Raw genomic sequence first — 20,595 nt, forward strand, 5'->3', positions numbered from 1 at the left:
TGAGGGCAAATTCTTGTCTAGCTGAATGAGCAATTTCAAGGAAGTTCAAGGGAATTTAGAGGCACATGCCTCTGATTCTCCATCCGTTTATGTCAGGTCTGTATCTGGTCCAGGACTGAACATTGTCTCTTTTGAGCATGAAAATTTTATGCATTGGTCCTGCCCATAATTTCTGATTTGTTCTTAATTATACCAAAGAAGGAAATACACTCCGCGTCCTTGCAAAATTTTCATGGCTCTTCTGATTTGGGGTGTTGCAGGGTGTAGCTAATACTCTGAGAAGGCTTCGGGATTCCTGGATGAAGGGTGTGATGAAAGAAGTGTATTGTTATTGTTTTAGGGGAGGAATCATGCTCCTGGGTAAGCCTCTGTCACTGAGACTTGCTGGACTTGTTTGTTCTGACTTGCCTATGACTCCTTTCTTTCTTAATTCAGGAGATAAAGCCTCAAGTCTATGCTGAGATGCTGCACAGTGTGTTGTGGCGTTCAGGACAGTGCATCTCCTCGACAGAAGAGCTTCTTGCCAACCTCTCACTGGTACCCAGAGGTGAGTGCCACAGGCTTCTGTCTTGCTCCTTGGTAGTTTGGGCAGCATGGCTATATCATGTGTAGATTTATAGGGCAGTTTGAGCTTTGACCGAGAGTGTGGGGAGAATGGCACCAGTTCTGAGCTTGCTTCTGATTTGATCTGCCTTTCATGCATCAGTAATCCTTCTGATATTTCAGCCTTTCTCCTCAACTGAAATGCATTAGTTTTCTGAGAATTCTGCAGCTCCTCTGCAGCATGGTGTGACAAACTGAGGTGGCCTATGTGGAAAGCAGGTGAGAGTCATCTTACTGTGCCCTGACTCTGATCTACTGTCTGTGCTTGTGCAGTTAGAATGTGTTGCAGTCTCAACTGCTGAACTAGAGGATGAGAGGAGTACAGTTGGTAATAGTAGCTTCTTGTGCTCTTGTTTATTTTCATGGACTTAGTGTGCAGCCAGTGAAGTGTTAATCTGTGCAGAATCAGCTTGGAAACACACCAAATCTGGTACCTGACTGTTTCTCCCACCCTGTCTTGGAATGAAAATCAAACTGAAAACCTACAAAGACTACAACTACTAGTGTGGTGCCTCGTTTTTGGAGTAGATTTCAACCAGTCAAAGAAGGACAAAGGGAGGCAGGCAGAGCTACTTTTGAAGGCTGAAAAGCAGAGATCTACTGCCATAATCTGTGACTGCCAAACTAACAGAACAAGATACTTTTCTATGACCAACACAACTGGAAATGGAAATTGAAGTGGAAAAGATGATGTAGAAGTTACAGAACCTTATCCTAAACCAACTGTAATCAGTGGCTTGTACTTAATTTTTTCTTTACACTGATATGGCCTCTGACATGTTGATGCAGATTGTAAAGTCCTTATGCAGTGAGTAGCCCTCCTACTTCTATTAAAGCTGATTTCAGAATACGAGAGTCTTTTTCAAGATGTTGGCTGTGGGAGTCAACTATACAAAGATACATTATTGATCAAGGGTATTTCAGTTGTTGGCATTACAGTTGTGTCCCACAGACCGTTGAAATGGTACGAGAGCCTAGCTCTATTCCAACAATTAAAGAGCTCCTAGTTTCCAAAGAGTTGTATGCAAAATGGATGAGAGAGTAAGGAACAACAAACCTTTTGTGCTGATTGCACAGGTGATCCAATAATCAGGGAAGCCTGCACAAGCACCATTTTTCCATGATGGATATAGTTGCTGGTAAGACATCCCAGAGACTGAAATGCTGCCCTTGAATCTTCATGTAAGTAACAAGAACAATATTTGGAGCTGTTGTCTTTACCCAGCTGAAATGTGCTCTTGGGAAGCAGCAAGACCTTAGCAAAATTGGAGGGTTAAGGGGAGGAGCTCAATTAGTAAGTGGCAAATACATTACTGATGCTTTATCTGACTGCAGAGTGGTGGCATGCAGCACCTACTGTTTTTGTGGGATGTTCAAGGGTGTGGGGAGATCAAGCTGATTCAGTGTGACGCATAGAAGAACATACATTTTGTTTCTCTCAGCAGATCCCTTCAATGTTTGGAAGTTTTCCATTGTATCAGAATTGTTTTAGGAGAAATTAAACATTGAGTAATTGAGACTGGTAGGTAACTGACCTGATCCAAACAAGGGTCTCACAGTACTTAGGCAGGCACTAGCTTCTTCTGTTTCAGTTCTCAAAGAAGTAGAGGTTGTTCCATTCTTTTAAGTATGTGTTTCCTGAGTATGCCACAAAAGAGCATAGGAGACATGTTAGGTTGGTGTGGTTGCTTGTGGTAAAGGTGGGAGTGAAATCAGCATATCTTGCTTTGTGGCCCTGTGCTTTTGCTACAGGGCTCCTGCACTAAGACAGATGCATTTCAGTTGCTGCCATTGCCAACCACCCTGCCAAGGCAGATAGATTTAGGGACCTAGTTCGGATTTTCCAATCTCACCCACCAGGCCAGCACATTAATCTGTTCAGTTGCCCTATGAAGAGTGTCTAGTAAGAGTGATTGTAGACATGTGCCTGAATCCAACATTGACTGGAAAAACCAGACATGGCCATAAATGCGGAGAGATCCTCCTCAGCAGATGTGCCACCCAACCTCTGCCACTGGCTCTTCTGAGAGTACTGGATTATCAGTTAGCAGGTGTATAATAATAAAAAGTGCAATAATAAATTCATTATAGGAAGGCAGCAGCAGATCACATAGAAGAGGTTGCGTGTTTTGTCTATGCAGAGTGTGGCAATACACTTCAGTAAACAGCTGGTACCAGAAAACATTAATCTAAAGGCAAATCTAGTTTGGAGTGCTATGAGGGCTTGTCTCAAGAAGTAAAAAAATGTCGAGGGCAGATCTGTAAAACAGAACAGGGTAGCTGTTCCCTGCTTATCCAGCAGCTCAGTGACTAGGAACACATGATAAAAGTTATACATGCTTTTCTTGTCTGAGAAGACATTTTCTGATCAGTTTGTTGGTATCTTTTGCTGAGGTTTTTGATAGCTCACAGTAACTCAACCAGAAGAGATGGATAAGCTCAATACAGTGAATCAAATCCGTCAGGCAGAGGTGGGAGCTTAACATTCATTAATTGCATTGTGAATGAATATAGTAACATTTTAGGGAGTTTGGTACATGATGAGAGAGGAAAAACAGTTTGTCACCTGTGTATTGTTCTTGTCTTTTGCTTTTGGGTAAATGTTTCAAATTTGAAGGTAAAGAATTCATTTGGTGCTGATCAGGAATCTAACTCGAAATCCTATGTGTTTTCTAGTTGGTTTCGCAAGGAAGACCAGACAATTTCAGCTCTGTCAAATTGCAGTGCAGCTCTTCTTCCTAATGTGCCAATATCTACTAATGTAGCTTTATTTCTTGCCGTATTTCACTTACTAAAGTATCCTGTATTGAGGTTTGATTTAATATATCTCTATCTAAACATAACTTAATTGTATCTTAAGTACTTAATTCTATAAAAACATAGCTATTTTCACAATAATTCTTTTGGATTATTTTTTTTTTCAGTATAGAATAACTTTTTGATGATCAAACCACAATGTTTGGCTCAGAGCCAAGGTGTGTAAACTAGGAGACTTAATAGTTCACTTTTCCAGACCCAAATTAACTGTGATTTGAAATGGAGAGGTGCTGCTGTCTCCATGGATTGTCTTGGGCCCTTTGGGAGTGGCGCATATTTTCAATGAGAACAGGGATTTTTCGCTGATAGTATTGCCAAGATAAGCAGTGTCGTATTGAAATAAAAAATCTTGGGTTTGAAACTTCTCACGAATTCACTGCAGACTGAGAGCTGCCAGACATAGGCTGTGAGGAGTTGGTTTTCAGAGCAGAGAGGATTTGGCTTTCCAGGTGTCCCAGTGGAATTTGGATGCTGATCTCTTGCTAAGGTTTGCTCCTGCAGTATGAGAGTTATCTCATTCATAAGAGAGTGAATGGATTGGTGTTACCTGAATTCCCTTTTCTGCCCCACTAAGAGTTAGTTTGTAGCTTACTGGAGTTTGGGCAATAAAAAAAACTGGAAGCCTGTGACATAAGGAAGCAAGACAAGTGGGGTTGATTCTGGAAGGCATCTACACAGACAACTGTGGTATTGGGGGTCTTCTGAGGAAAATGCCTGTCTATTAAGCACTGCCTCTTTGCCACAAGAAGAAAGAAATCATGCAGCCATGGTTGAAGGCGATGAAATAATTTCTGCTTCTGCTTTCATCAGCACTGCAGAGGATCAGAGCTTCTCTGGCCAGTGAGTGTTGATGGAGCAGAATTTGCTTGGTTACTAGAGTGCAGAGAAACCATGTCTGATTCCTAAACAGGGGGTCCCACCTGCCACTAAACTATTTAACTATGGAGCTGGATGTCCCAAGCATAGGAATCCCTGTCAGGTGGTTATTCTGGTAGAGCATGACAAGCTTGCCCTCCGTGGCACAATAGCAAAAAGGCTACTGGAGCAAAGACCTAGTTGGAGGTGTAACGTGTATGAATAATGAATGCACTGAGTGGTCATAACCTGAACAAGAACTGGCTTTCACTAGCCACCCTAGCCTCTGTTTCAACAGAGCTAGGCCAACCTAGTTGTGAGATAAAATAGACAAAAAAACCCCAAAATATGGGGGCTGCTGAGCTGGGTTCTGCACACAGACAGTACAATCAAAGGATACTGGCAATTGTACACTGTGGGAGTTGGTGAGACTTGGTCCTTCCATTGCAAAAGAATTTTTTTTTCCTGTTCTGTTACTTATCTTAGCAAGATGGAAGTTGAAAACATCCTGCTAAAGGGAGGAAACCTTTTTGGTTCTGAAAAGATATTTCCACTTTAACTTGTATATCCTATACACAAATATATACCCTACATACATATTATTTACCTGTATGGGGATGTTGGTTGATGAGAAGGGGTGTTGGTTGATGAGAAGTTCAACATGAGCAGGCAAGGTACACTTGTAGCCCAGAAAGCCAACCATGTCCTGGACTGCATCAAAAGAAGCATAGCCAACGGGTTATGGGGTCCCCAGCATAAGAAGGGCATCGACTTGTTGGACTGAGTCCAGAGGAGGGCCATGAAGATGATCAGATGTCTGGAACACCTCTCCTAGGAAGACAGGTTGAGAGAATTAGGGTTGTTCAGCCTGGAGATGAGAAGGCTCTGGGGAGACCTTATAGCACCTTCCAGTACCTAAAAGAGGCCATAGGAAAGTTGGAAGGACTTTTTTACAAGAGCATGTAGGGATAAGATGGGGGGAGTGGCTTTAAACTGACAGAGGGATTTAGATTAGACATTAGGAGGAAATTCTTCTCTTTGAAAGTGGTGAGACACTGGAACATGTTGCCCAGAGAATCTGTGGATGCCCTATTCTTCGAAGTGTTCAAAGCCAGGTTGGATGGGGCTTTGAGCAACCAGGTCTAGTGGAAGGTGTCCCTGTCCATGGTAGGGGAGTTGGAACTGGATGATCTTTAGGGTCCCTTCCAACCTAAACCTCTCTGTGATTCTGTGATATGAAAGCAGAAATATATGGAAGTGCTTCCTTTAAACTGTTTTCTGAAAAAAATTCAAAGTGAAATCAGTATCAGAAGTGGAGTAGGCTTTTATTCCTCATCTCCCATGTTTTTGTTTCCCCTGGCATTACAGCAGTTCCTGAGGTATCTGTTTCCCCTTGCAAGTCTATATGACCTGTAGAGAAGAAGCAGTTCTGATATGTTGGAGGAGAAGCAGGTCTGTGCTGCCGGTGTTTGTTGCTGTAGCCTGTATTTGCATGAAAAGGAAATAGAGACAGACTGTTGGAAGGACAGTGCTGCCTGTGAGAGCATGAGTCCCACAGGTAGTGAGATGCTTGGTTTTCTGAATCTTAAGCTTTTGTAGCTGAGGCATAAAGCCATATCTTGATGAAATCTGTATACATTTCAAGAAACACAGCAGTTACAATACCAGAGTACTGTTGCCTCAATATTTGCAGAGTCAGCCACATGCTGCCAGGGCTGTGCTGTGCTTTCTCTGTGCCAGGAGCAATGAAGGAGTGGTGCTCCCATTGCCATTCAGGTGGAAGCACACCGGGGTGAGGACAGTTGCAACACAGGGAATCAGTCTGAGTGAGATGGGTGGTAGGGGCTCAGGCTGGAAGCAAAAACTGTCCAGTGAGGAGAGTAAAATAAGATGCTAAAGCAGCATCTTTCAAGCATGAGAGGTGGCTAGCTAAGGAGGGGCAGAGGCATGTTGCTGAAGTGGGCTGTTCTGATGAGCCAAGAGGCTTGCCCTTGAGGGTTATAATTCACTGCCCATGAGGTATGCTGCAATTCCATAAACTGGGACTGTGAAAGACTGTGAACTGTGAGATGAGTGTGGGAGTGCTTCATGGGAGGCTGCAGTGTATTAAAGAAACAAGCAGAACAGTCCCACTGGTCTTGGGTTTTTATCTGAATCTTTCCATCAGTTAAACCCTCAGGGTTAATGGATAGTTTATACAGTGAAAGTCTAGATGTTGAGAAGTCAAGGCCTCACTGGAAGCAGTTGAGTTCCAATGTGTGTTATTTATGTGCTTTTACTGCAACTTGGATTTTGCAAAGAAAGTAACCTTGGCCAGCCTGGGATTTCAGGCTCCTATCAACTGCCCTGAAGTCAATTTTCAGAGCCTTGCCATCAGGGAACTGAGCCACTCTAGTGGGGAGAAAACGTGGGCTGTGCATTGCCAGAATACAACTTTGCCCTGTAAAGTAGGAACAACAGAAGGATAGGTACTGGGCTTCTCTGTAGTATGTGACTGAAGCAGAAGACTTATTCCTGGTCACCTGTCCTGTGTATTTTGGTAACACTAAGCTGCTGGTTGTGTCTACCTGCAGTTGTGATGCTGGCTGAAGCTATCCTGTTTAACTTTTTCTTCCCAGTATGCCACCTCTTTCAGCAGGTAAAAATTAGCCTGCTTCCCTTCTTAAGTAATGGACTGGACTGAGATACCTGACAGCACTCTGACTAGCCAAAACCAAGGTTTTACGTGAGGAGATTAAACTTTTAGTTGTTTTCAACTTCCCTGTCACTTGCTGAGCATACCCTGACTGTCTGCAGACCTCTCAGCTGCTTCCTCTGTAGTGCTATCTGGTTTGTTGCTGGGGTTTTTTGTTGCTGCTGTCAGTTTTGGGTTTTGTTTTTGTTTGCTTTGCTTGCCATCTCTTGCTTGTGACTTTACTTGGCTTTCTTGTCATAAGAGCAGAGCGTATAACACCATTCTACTCTTCCACAACTTCACTGTCTTTTCCTCTTTGGGATTTGTGCACCATACCTCTGCCTTCACTGCTCATCTGCTCCCTCAGATCATTTCCTAAGACAGAACCTCTACTGGTATCCTGCTCTGTTTTTACTGTGACTTTTTCTTTAACACCTTATAGTCAGAAAACCTGCAAGACTTATTTTCTCTGTCTGCCTTTCTGCCTCTTCTTGCCCCCAACTTCTCAGATGTTGCTCAGAAGTGACTGTGCCATGGGCCTGAAAAGGGGAAAACAGCATTTAATATGTCTGGTCCACAGAAATACAAGTATGGATCAATGGGTTTAAAACATTGTGGTGACTAGCCAGCTCAGACCTCCTCCCCAGGGCTGTCTGCTGCCATTTGTCACTCCAGGCATGTCTGAGAGATCATCTCACGTGTTTTTCTGTTACCTTGTGCTAATGCAGATCATGATGTGGAGACTCGGTGTGTGTCATGACAATTACTGCATAGTGTGCTGTGGAATTACCGGGGGTCTTAAATAATTGTCCTTGCGGTTTTACATCATCCTTCTACAAAGTTACTGAGGACATGTGCAAAAATGCAGTTTTCCTACTGTTCTCTTGCTTAATGCTGCACTGGAGGACATAAATGTAGGAGAAGGGCTTATATGCCTTTGTCCATGTGTGAGTCAAGTTCTCAACTCCTTTACAGATCTGTTGTTGGCTTTCAGCAAATCCCTAAGTCTGGGTCTTGTTGCCATGTCACATTTACACAAGTAGCTCTTTCTCTCACAGACTGGCAGGAGACAGTATGTGGTCTCTTACAATGTATATGTGGCTTCGGTGCAATAAATCCCAAACCCTGTAGGGAATCAGTGAATATTACTACTCATACCAACTAAAAATAACCAAAGCTGTATGTTATATGGCATCTCTGGTAGCCTAGAGTATCCTTGGTGCAGAACATATTTCATCAGTCATGAATTATTACATATTATGTTCAGTTTAAGCACCTGTGTGGGCAGTCCCCTACACTTGAAATCTGTATAATATTTCTTGATGGGAAATTGTCTCTACGAGCAATACCTGCAAAACTCTTTCTCGGCGTGTATGTGAGGCAACTGAGGAAAGCTAGAACACAGGAAATTCTCACTAAATATAAAGAAAAGTTTTTGCCATGAGCATGGGTAGAGACTGGACCAGGCATCCTGAGAGACTGGGATATCTTTATCCTTGGAGATATTAAAACCTTGACTGGACAAGGCCTGGAGCAACCTGCTGTAGAGGGACCCAGTTTAAACAGATGGTCCAGGGTCCTTCCCTACCTACCTCATTTTGTGAGGTTTTCCAGCTGAGCTAAGCTGTGTACTCAGGATGTACTATTGTCTGTGTACTAGAGCTGAATTTCTCCGTGTTGTTTTCTTCAATACAGGTAGTGATCCAGATGGACAGAGCAACGAGGCGTTTAGAGCCATGGAAGATAGCAGTCATTGTTGTGTCAGTGATAGTAGGCTTAGCCCTCATCATTGGCTTGATTACATTTTTTTTGTGTAATGGTAAGTGCACCACTCTTTTTGTTGTCACGAGTCTTCAGGAATCTGTTGTGTTTCACCTGCTACTGTTGTCTTGTCTGATCATTTAAGTATACGATTCACCCCTAGTATAGAACCCCCATGAGAAAACTCTCTAAACCCTATTCAAGATCTGGATTGATTTGAAAACCTGCAAGAATACTTGAAGTACCCTTTACTTGAATCAGGGATTTCAGTTTTAACCCTCTATTTTTTTCTTGTTTTGCGCTGGTTCCTCCACTGGTATCCATGGTGAACCAAAGGATAGCAGTCTTCTGTATAAGCCAGAGGTGTGTCTAGTACTCAGGCTATGCGTAGTAAGCTTGGTATTGAACAGGGGTTTTTCAGAAACTTAACCTGGCACCTCCAGATGAGAATATTACAGAAACAGAGAGAGCAGAGCCCCTGGGCTTTTTGGAGCTCAGGAGTCAGTCCTGGTTGCCAAGGGCTCAGTTTCAGTAGCAGATCACAGAATTGTTAAGGTTGGAAAAGAACTTTACGATTACCAAGTCCAACCATCTTGGCTCATGACTTGAAGCCCAGTCATTCCATTCCCAGCCACTTGGCTCATGAATGAAGCCAAGTCATTCCATTCCCAGTCTCTGAGATACAAGTGTGAGTGGTTTTGAAATGCCTTCCTGCTGGAATGGAAATAATCATGTTGTCAGCTCACAAGGAGTCAATGAGGTCGTGGCTTGCATTAGGACACTAGAAGAAGCAGTGGCAGAGCTACATCTTAGCTTTGATTTTTGCCAACCCTATGTTTTGGGGTCACTCTACCATTCACTGGAGAACCAGATTTTAAACATAACCCAACTGCTGAATGGATGCAAATAGCTCTGTGTCACCTGCCTTTCAGAGGGGCAGGGACATGCCAGAGTGCAGCCAGGGAGTGTGTCTACTGAGTCAGAAGGGACATATGTGGGCTGGTTTGTCTTATGCTGTGCTCACCTCAGGCCAAAAAAAAGAAAGACCCCAGAGAAATGTTGTAATGGGTGTAATTTACAGCTACTTCAGATGGTTCTCAAAGAAGAAATGAGCCCCTAGCTGGTTCATGGAGCATCAGCATGGTCCAGATCCCCCTTTTCCCAAAGTGCTGCTAAAGCTGTAATCCCACAGCTGATAGGATCACAACCAGAGCCTGGATCCCTTGCTTGTGCCTTGTTCTATGAGGTGCTGTTCATCTTTGAATTGTACCAAAGGAGATCAGCTGCCTTTTTTTTTTTTTCTCCTCTGTAGATCAAGACAGATATTACAATGTGTCTTTCTTAATCAACAACGTCAACTACGACCCTCAGTATGAAAGGCAAACCACAGATGAGTTCAGGAACCTAAGTGAAGAAATTGAAACCATGGTAAACTAAGATATTTTTCTGTTCATGCCTGGGCTATGGTGAGGGGTCTTGCAGTTGTGTGATTGGAAATAGTCAGAGGTGATTTTACCTCATCCTTACGTGTCTGGCCTTACCTGTCTAAACCTTGCTGTAGTGGGTTAAAGATGTGTTGCTGACTGTGTGCAAGCAGATGGTAAGCACAGGTGCTGTCTGTTCCAGCAGCTCTGTGGGGAAACCGGCAACCATAGAGCAGAACAGACAGTGAAATTGGCCAACTCAGCTGTTTATTTTGGATCTGTATCCTCTGATGGAAATTTAATGGTAGCTTTGGTGTAGACGTGGAGATCTGAAAGCATTTTCTTGTGCTTCAGAGGCTCATGAGACTGTTATATCATGAAAGCATGTACTTATTACAGGTGTATTTTAACACACCCTTTTCTTTTAACAGATGTCTGAAGTATTCAAGAACTCCTTTCTAAGTAAAAGGTACATCAGGTCCCACGTTGTCAGTCTAAGGTAAGTAATGTGGTGGCCTGGAATAAGCAGGGATGTGTTAAATATATTTTCTTCCTACTACTTGACCATATGGAGCATTTAGTGTTGTTTATGCTTGGGTTATACTGGCAGGATGAGTAAGCCTTGTCTGGTTGTCACTCTCCTGCAGTGCTCAAAACACTGAGGGCTCAGTTACCTTCAGAGGTCAGCAAGGAAGAGAAATTTATACTTCTGCAGATTGATTCCCTGAACACTAGTTTTTTGTGACTGTGATGCAGTAACTGGATTATTGAGTGATCTTTGTCTTCACTACTAGTTAACAGCTCGAGAGATGCCTAGTAAGCTCTTTATCACACTTATTGCTTCCCATGGAAGCTTGGGTTGGTGTTTACCACTCTGCATGGTGTACAGTAGGAGAGTACTATTCTCCTCCCTCTCTGGAAAGGTCTGAAGGAATAAATGAGTCCACTGTGAGATACATAAATATAGACAAGGGAACATAGGCATAGATACAGTAGACAGAAGGAGGCAAGTGGAACATACAGGTATAAATGTCCTTGGTGAGAGGTTTTAAGTCTTTCCTCTGCTGTAATTATGCATCACTCTCAGTGGTAAGAGCCATTGCTTCCCTCTCCTTCATGTTGCCTTATTTTGGAGTTGTATTTCTGTAAGGCTCAAATCTGCTGTGGAATATTTTTTCCTATACAGTAAAGAATGTCAAACTTTCCACAAATATCCTTCTTCACAGCACTTCTGGGCTTTCTTGCCTTTACCTGCCTCTAGATGTAATGAGTAGTTTGCTTAAACTGTTCTACATTGTTTTCTGATGCTGGTTCCTTCCAAAAGCCTCCCATAGTGTACATCAACTGAAATTGCAGAACTGGGAGCTAGATTTCAAGAGATCTCTTTAGAACTTTCAAGTTGATTGAACAGTGTATCTCTTCCACTCTTATTTTCACTACAGATACCTTGTGCAACTAGGCACTGGAGCAGCTTAGCTGCATCTCTGCTGTCTTTTCCTCAAGGCTTTGGTTGGTATTCCTTGAGACTGTTGCTTTAAAATATTGGGCTCAACATTTTATAGTGACAGCAAGTGATCTCAAACTACTGAGTATGTTGTATCTAAATACAATGGATCAAATTGGCCAATTAATGGACAAGTGACTTAAATGGAAAGAAATGCCAAAAGACCTTTTTAACTTCTGTAGCTCTAAACTGGATCTTTTGAATGGCTGTCAGGAAGGGCATGTTGGATATCTGTTGAAGGGTTTTAACTTGCTGTGTTGTTACCATTGCCATTTGTGTCCTAGTGACCAGGATCTGTGTAGAGGCCAAAGGGAGCAATCCCTTCTCTGCTTCTCAGCTCTACTGCTTATAAAAGTTTCCAGAAAATTCCCTCTGATCATTGTCATAGTGAGAACCTTTGGCTGCCTGCTGACATGACATCTTCCTTTACTTGTGCACAGCTACGCTATTTGTTCTAGATGTCTGTGCAAACCAGACCTGTTCTCATATAAACAGGCAGACAGTACAAAGCAGAACCAAGAGCATTAGCGGGCAAAGAGGACAACACCACTCTGTTTGTGTTGGTTTGTAGCCCAGATCCTGGTGGAGTGCTTGCATCTGTTGTTCTGGTATTTAAATTTGCCTCTGCTGACAGAGAAGCAACGACCTGGGGTCACGTCAACCGTGTGTTACGCAGAAGGCTGCAAACAACCTCAATGGGCTTGGATGTTGACCAGTCTACCATTAGACTCACAGGCAAGTGCCTTAGGTTTGTGTTTTCAGCTAGGGATTGGTTCCTCATACTTTGCTGTTCATAGCATAATGAGTTTCACTTTAGTATGCAAATATGGGCTATTCTTGTTTTCTTTTTTTTGCCTTTTCAAAACTGCATGTTAAGCTGACAGCCTGGGAACTTGGAAGAAGTAGCATGCAAAGCACTAAAACACACAGGCACTGATTTATGGGTGTGAGCTCTCCTCTGTCCATTAGAGGCTTTCTCTGTATGACCTATTTATGTTGAATGAGACAGACCCTCTCAATTCATCAAAAAAACAACTTTGTGACCAGGGATTCACAAACTACTTTAAGGCACACACTGAATTGAACAAGAACCTGTATCACCAGGCACTGAAAGCAGAGTCCTCAAGCTATTAAAAAATGCAAAGATGAGATGGTTCCCTTCTCCACCCTCTGCCATTTCCTTTGCTTATTGGACAAATTGCTGTGTTTGTAACAAAACATGAGGTTCCCTGGGCAGTAATCCTCTCGCATGAATCTGTCGCTGGTTACCGTCTGAATCTGGCAGAGGGGGTTTTGTAGGAAAGAAATTGAAAATGTTGCAGTTTAGCTCCAGTCAATCTCAGCACTGAGGATTTATGAAGACTGTTTTGACCACCTTGCCACACTAAAGCTGAAAAGATGCCTGTAAGTGTTAGCTAGTTACTGTGCATGTTATGTGTGTAGATGTAACTTGGACCTACTTGCAGTAGTAAGCCACTTTGGTTAGCCTTGAGCTAAGGCAAGAAAGATATATCCTGTGGCCTTACACTTTCAGTGATGAACAAAAGCTTCACTGAACTTCTCCAACACAGCACATTACTCCTTTTACCATACTTCACTCCATGCAGCAATGCAACCCATTTAATTTGTGTTTCTGGGTACAGGGAGGAAGTCTGTGCTAAATCACAGAGCATATGAGATATACTCACTGTGGTATTTGCTTTTCATTTCAGAGTTGAATAAGGAAAAGGGAGATAACCTATTAAACAACTGTAAGTACAAATGCTTCATAGTAAAACTTCAGGGACATGGTTCTAGATGTTCTGTGTTTACAAAATCATGATGTTTTTATGAAACAAGTTGAAAAAAGAACTTATTTCATGTACTAGAGCAGAAGAGAGTGCATGAGACATGGAAGATTTGAGCTCATTTTCTTGTAGTCTTGCTGGCTCTGTGCTGTTTGTAGAATAAAGCATTCTGAATTGGTGGTGGGAAGTACTTGCTTTAATGTTGGTTTTGGGAAGTTGGGGACGTAGATAAGCTGCTGTTAGCAAGTTTGCACAAGCACTACAGTTGCTCTGGGCCAATAAAAAACATTTTCCCTCCTGCCCCCTCCTCCACGCAGAAACATTTGAGAACAGATGTCTGTCAGATTTAAGCTAAAAGGGCAGAGGGTGGGAGAGGGAGAAGAGCTGATCACAGTGAGAGCGAGGCAGTGGCTCAGCCCTGGAGATTGGCGGGTTCTCAGTCCTTCTCTTGTTCTGTGCTCCCCCTTGAGGTCTTAAAGCTCCTATGGAAACAGGGAGAAACATAAGTACCCTCCCAGGGGACTGCATCAGTCCCCTGCATAGTCTCAAAGAGTTTGTATGTTAGTTTTCCATCTTCATATGGACCCTGAGAATTGGATCTAACTTTTTTCAGGTGGGTAACACATGATTGTGCAATTGGCACAGTGGCTGTAAGTAAATTTTTGGAAGAAGAGGACACTACTTTTTTGTTGCTGCTGTCAAGGCTAATCTGGAGGTGACCTGAAAAAAATCCTTTCTTTCAGTGTCTCAGATACACAGCCTTCAGTTCCCATGGGAGTACATATAGGTTGGTGTGTCTGGAAACTGCCTTAATGAAAAAGTACTGACTCTTCTATCAAACTTCCTTGTTTACCCTGCATCTATCCTGAGTCACTTGTGACCATGACACTTGGTTTCCCTGCTTTAGGTGAAGGTCATCTCTTGACAGACACCCTGCCCTGTTACATGTGCGTGTGCAGCCATGAGGGCCTTCAATCAGCTAAAGCAGAACTGTGTTTTCTTTGGCAGGCTGTGGAATACGGAGAGAGGCATTCTCCTTCACGGGAGTGGAGAGAATAATTGGTGGGCAGCGTGCGCGGGATGGAGAATGGCCATGGCAGGCCAGTATTCAGCTTGACGGGACTCATCGCTGCGGTGCATCAATCATCAGCAATACCTGGCTAGTGACTGCAGCCCACTGCTTTAGAGGGTAAGTCATCAGTGCCTTTCTGATTCTAAAGGCCTTAGGACTCTTGGGTGCTCTGACCTTTGTGCCCCTCTAATGTCTGTATCTGCCGAAAGATAATGAAGTTTGACTCTTCTCTTTCCTTAGGCAAGCCTGATCACATTGCTTTCTGATGCTTAAACGGAGAGCTAAGCTCCTTTGGGGATCTGGTTTGTGTGGCTGTGACATAACCTCAAATATCTTACAGAGGAACTGATCCTCGGAGGTGGACTGCCAGCTTTGGGATTCTGCTGAGACCTCCAAAACAGAGAAAACTTGTCCGAAGAATTATTGTTCATGAAAGATACGGTAACGTTATCCTTGATCACGAACATGATGTGGCTGTTGTGGAACTTGCATCTGCTATTGAGTTCACAAGTGATGTGCACAGTGTGTGTCTTCCTGAAGCATCTCATGTCTTCCCAGACAACACTTCCTGCTTTGTCACAGGTTGGGGAGCTTTGGAGAATGATGGTGAGTGTCTCTTGCCTTCCTGTGCCCTGTCTTTCCAAGGATATCAAGGATGTATCTTGTAGCCTACAGTTGAATTTAATACTGAAATACGTACAAAAAAGCCTTTGTTGCATTATGCTAAAGAGTATCTGATGATAATGAAAGATAGAGAAGGGTTATGTCTGGGAACAACTGAAGGATTTTGGTGGATGGGGGAACTTTCTTATTTCTGAGACATTGTCTGGGTAGCTCCCTTAATTGCCTGTGATGGGGGAAAAGCTGTAGGAAAATCTGTCTACTCCTAATCTTTGCATGTTTTATGTTGCATACTCTGTCTGCAAATTATTGTGCCACTTCTCCTTCTAGGCTACAGTGTTAATCAGCTTCGACAAGCAGAAGTGAAAATTATAAGTACCGAGATCTGTAATAGTAGACAAGTATATGGTGGAGTGATAACACCTGGAATGTTGTGTGCTGGATACTTGGAGGGGGAGGTGGATGCTTGCCAGGTAAGTTTGTTTATAGGTAATAATAATAAGAAACTAGGTGGAGTGAAAACTGATGTTTTCTAGAAATTAAATACACTTTAGGGAGTCTAAAGTTTATGGGTTTCAATATCTTGACAGATGCAAATGAAGAGCTGCATGGCTCATGGGCTGAAGTCTGAACTTCAGTGCTTGGAGTTTATAATGCACCTATGAGAGAATACAAATGTAAGGGAGTGGACTGGGAGAGACTGAATTAGACATAGGCTGTCAGCCTCTGTCTTGCCAGTAAACTGTGTGAAACTTGAATTACAGCTGAGGTCTAGAGAAAAATACCTGTCAGTTGTAACGCAACAATTTAAGACTTGGATTAGTGAGGTGAACACTGTTTGCTTTGTTCTTACCTGTTGACATTTTTCTCCTTAGGGTGACTCTGGTGGGCCACTGGTACATGCGAACTCCAGAGGAATCTGGTATCTTGTTGGAATAGTGAGCTGGGGAGATGAATGTGGAAAGCCAAATAAACCAGGAGTGTACACACGAGTGACTTACTATCGAAATTGGATCCGCTCCAAAACAGGCATCTGAAACCTGGAGCAGGTTAAGTTCTGTGGGCTGTGTACAGCTATTCCTCTGACACATTCTACTCTCTGGTCACCATCTAAAGAGCTGCTGGCTTAGCTTGTGGTCATGTATCCAAGCTTGGAGTAGTCTAGGACTTGAAATTGGTTTGGTCTACAACCAGGCAGGAATGGACTTTATCCATGTGATAGTTGTTTGCTCAGGAAGTAGTCTGTCAGAGGGACAACTACCTTCATCTATATGCAATATACGGACCCTTTATTCTCCATGCTCAAATGTCTTGACTCCAGCTCTGATACCCAGGCAAAGTGTTTGAGCCCAAACAATTATCTACCAGCATCCAAGACAAGTTATAACAGAAACGTGGCCCACCCATTTGCTGTGTGCTCTCAAGGCCCTATCTATCCATAGACAAGCTACAGTTCAGCTCTTGACTCCAAGGCTGCTGCTCTTCTGAATTCTTGAGCTTTTTCCTGCATCATTCCAGGGAGTGTACTATAATGAAGAATGGAAAATAGCTTAGAGAAGTCCTGGTTCCTAACATCAAGTTGGATTCTTAATTAAGTGAATAGAGAATTTTTCCTTGCTGTGTTTTCCCGAAAATGAATTTGTGGAAAACACCAGCTCGTGTCCACCTTCTTTGACCAAGTGTATGTGTGCCCACTCATCGCTTCATGTAAGCAGCCTCTACGACAGTATTTGCCATGAGAGTGGCTGCTGGACTTAAGACCGAAAACCACTTTATGTTCATACCAGTCTGTTGTCATATTAGAGTATTTGGCTGAATTAATTTCCATTTTTAACTATCCAGACTGTATTTTTCTGAATAAAAGTCCTTTGCTTTTTGTGCAGGATGGACGATTGTAACAATATTGGTATGACCATTGTCAAAAAAACCCGTCTCAAACTGCTTATTTTTGTGAATGCTGTTCTCAAGTCTTTATTATTGAATATGTGCATCTTCAGCTGTATCCTGTAAAAAAAAAAAGAGGTTTTTTATTACAGTGGCAATACCCATCTCCTTCAGAGCAGGGCAGAACTCCTGACTGACTCACTAATCTTATGTAAAGATCTCTCTCTTCTGATGGAAAGTAGGAATTGCCTGTGTTGCATTGTCAGACTGTAGCTAACTCATTTGATCTCAACCACACAAACCTCATATTCTCTCTGACTTGATGTTTTCAGGAGCCCATGTTTCTGCCTGCCAGGTAGGTCTCAAACACTTTCTACAACCCTGCAGCAGAACACACCTATTCCTAGTGAAGATGCTTTTCTTGGTGAGTCTGCAGGTTCTCCAACACTTTATGTGCTGTGGACTTAATTGCTAGATAATGAGCCACTCAACTGCTCTCTTCTCCCTCTGTGGTCAGAAGAGAAAGAACTCGGCAGAGGAGCTACTGGCCCCACTGCCAATAGTTGGAGCTGGTCCAGTGCACTAAGAAGAGTCTTACACAAGAAAAGGCTAACAACAGGCTTTTGGTGTGCTCTTACTTAAAAAGAATGGGGGAAAGGCCCCCAGTGGTTACAGTCTTAGGATCAAAGTGTTGTCCAAGTTCAGCACAAGTCAGTTGACATAATCAATGGCAGTTCAGGGACCCCCTCTGACCATGCAGCTCGCTGCAAATGCTGCCAAAGAAAGCAGCAATCAATCCAGTTAACAGAAGTATTTTGATTACACATCCTGTGATCTGACTGTTTGCCAGTATGTAGATCCATACTCTTCTAGAGACTCACTGGAGGTACTGGAATATTTGGATCCCCAGAGAAGGTCTGCAGCTGTTGTATGTTCTATAGTTGTGTATACCTGGCATTTAATTTTGTTTTTTGCAGGGAACTTTTCTCGTGGAATGTTGTGAGCTTCAGAAACAAAACTTGGTGGCTTAATTTCTACATAGGGAATAAAAACTGTCACACTGGTTCCATAGGTCCGAACCCAGCAAATCTCATTTTAGTCCCTTCAGCATAACATGACTTTGAAGTATATTGCTTGTAAAGGAAGCTCAAAATCAATGCATGACAAGTATATATGAATTTTTTTTCTTGGCAGTAGCAATTATCTTACCAGGATGATGAATGAAATTTGGTCTTTATGAAGAAAAGCATCATTACAAGATACCATGGATTTCCAGTTTTCAAAGTATTCTAGGCTTGGGTTTTCAAAGTGCATAATGGTTTCCCCATCCTACTGGATTTCACTGTAACTTGAACACTTAGAGTTTTTAGTCTTTAAAATACCAACTTTCTGGCTGCTTCCCCAAAACAGGTAAGTAGATGTCCAAAAAATTAATTTTGCATCTGCAAACTTTCTGATTGTGCTTCTTCTGGGTACAATATCTGAAAGCCTTATGCATTTGCACTGTATCAAGTGCTGCAGTCAATCTCATTCTCCAAAGAGGTGCACACAAGGCTGAAAAAGCGAACTTGTCATTTGCTTAAGGAGCTGCAGGTTCTGAGCACCTACTTGGAGAGATAGAGTACCTGATCCGCCTTAATGCCAAGTGCCAGCACAGTGCAGCCAGGAGGATGGGGGTGAAGAGGACCTGGTATCTACATGGTATATGTTTTGGGAGCCTTTATTTTGGACTGCCTTGTGGAGTTTTTCCTTGTAGCAGCTGGAAAATTCTGATCCAGTTTCCTCTGGAAGCTATGTAGTTGTAGTTTACATGCTCTGAGTCCTCTTGATGATGCAAAGCAGTGTAAATGGTGACTATCAAGAAGAGCACTTAAAAGGACATCCCTCATCCACTCAGAATGTTGGTGTGGATGGATGTGACAGGTCTGAATCCCTTACTTGTGGCAAAAATTTGCTGATCTCATCCTTGTCTGGCTTTTCCTGAGGGAAATTATGGAAACCTGAAGCCAAAACTTCTTATCTGGTTTAGGTGGTCTAGCAGATTTGTATACCTTTTAAGCTGCATTCTCACCTATTTGTGAGGAATGAACATTTTCACTCAAGGCAGAATGGGATGTATCTAACTATACAATCATGCATGACGCACAGGAATGTAATTTATATGTAAATTTAATAAAACCTGTTAAATTTACCTTCTGTTTTCATGTACTTGCTAATTTCCTGCACCACAGCAAGCTACTGTAAGTTGGAGACTCCTCTGTTTTAGAATGTGTTACTATGATCCTATACCATGGATTTATGTGCTGACTTTTATGTAGTCTTAATCATCTGACTTTATCGACTTGTTTGAAGAGTATAATGGGGAGAAGAACATAACTATTAGAAGAGCAAAACGTCATCCAGACTTGGACAGAATTTACCCACTTGGGCAGAGGTTATCCAAATTTATGTGAAGGTAAATAGGTCCCATGTCATCCACTAGAGGGTGAATCGTATTGTACAAGAGCCTTAAGCTCTTGGCTGCTCGTGGTGCTCTCTCAGCTAAGTAGAGAGGAGCAGGAGGACAAGACAGTGTGTCCTGCTGCCTTGGACGACGCAGAGATGCCATATAATATTCTTGCAAAGTCTGGGGGGGCTACAGCCTTTCAGTTTTAAGTATAGGCATCTGCAGCACGGGGTGAGTTTCAGCCTTTTCTCCCATCAGAAAGCTGGCATCAGATGCTCTCCTTTAAGTATGTTAAGTACAGTGGGCTATGGCTGTGAGAGCAAGGGGCTGAGCAGGTTTCGTCTGCTTACCCGCAATACAAAAGCCAGAGCTTTGTCCTGTGGAAAAGTAGACTGGATAGGTAAACTGTGAGGTATTGTTGGTATCATGGGTCTGTTTTCTGAGCTCGTCAACCTTCTTGAAAACAAGATAGCAAAGAGCAGCAGTAAATTTGAGAATTTGATAGGATGGAAGGTTTGCAGTGGCATGTGGCTGCTTCTTGCTTTGATCTCCCATTTTGACAATTCCTGATGATTCTTGTGGATTGAAGACACTGATCAGATTTTTTCTTGTTCCTTTCCTGTCAGGTTGGGAATCTTGGTACAAACTGTACCATACACTGAGCTAGAGGAGACAACCCAAAGAACCCAAAGAAGATGACACCAGGTCATCTTCATGCTTGACCCTTAGGTGCCATATCCAGCGCTGTTATCCCAAACTTGCCTGGCCCTGTAGGGCATGGAAGGGAAAACAATCCATTCTGTGCCACCTAGGTAGAAAATAGGTTACCTGAGAGTGAGCTCAGCTAGAAGGTCTCACAGAGAAGCAGCAAACCAAGCGGGACCCTCATTTGGTACTGTGCAGTCCTGCCTGATGCATGCTGCATTTTTCAGTGACTAATCTCCTGAACTGTGTCTGAAAGGACAGCCAGAGTCAAAACAGCTGCAGGATGGAGGTCTTGAACATGATTTTCCTATGTCTAATTTAGTCTATGAAGTCTTGAAGGCTAATGCAGTGCATGATAAATCATGAGACCACTGGATCACATGTAGGATTTTGTATGCTGCTGCAGAGTAAACTAGAACAGGTAATAACTCTGGCAGAAAGT

General features: G+C 42.8%; 1 protein-coding gene across 1 annotated transcript; it reads left to right on the top strand.

The window, feature by feature from the left end:
- Nucleotides 1-446: 446 nt before the first annotated feature.
- Nucleotides 447-18,977, top strand: LOC135413847 (transmembrane protease serine 11B-like protein). Its single transcript, XM_064653996.1, has 10 exons — nt 447-551; nt 8,649-8,768; nt 10,023-10,138; nt 10,566-10,633; nt 12,210-12,373; nt 13,351-13,389; nt 14,434-14,614; nt 14,838-15,103; nt 15,449-15,591; nt 15,994-18,977. The coding sequence occupies exons 1-10, from the start codon at nt 455-457 to the stop codon at nt 16,153-16,155; spliced, it is 1,356 nt and encodes a 451-aa protein (XP_064510066.1). The 5' UTR covers nt 447-454; the 3' UTR covers nt 16,156-18,977.
- Nucleotides 18,978-20,595: the final 1,618 nt, after the last annotated feature.

The sequence above is a fragment of the Pseudopipra pipra genome, chromosome 4 (genome assembly GCF_036250125.1).
Source record: "Pseudopipra pipra isolate bDixPip1 chromosome 4, bDixPip1.hap1, whole genome shotgun sequence".
NCBI classification, from domain to species: Eukaryota; Metazoa; Chordata; class Aves; order Passeriformes; family Pipridae; genus Pseudopipra; species Pseudopipra pipra.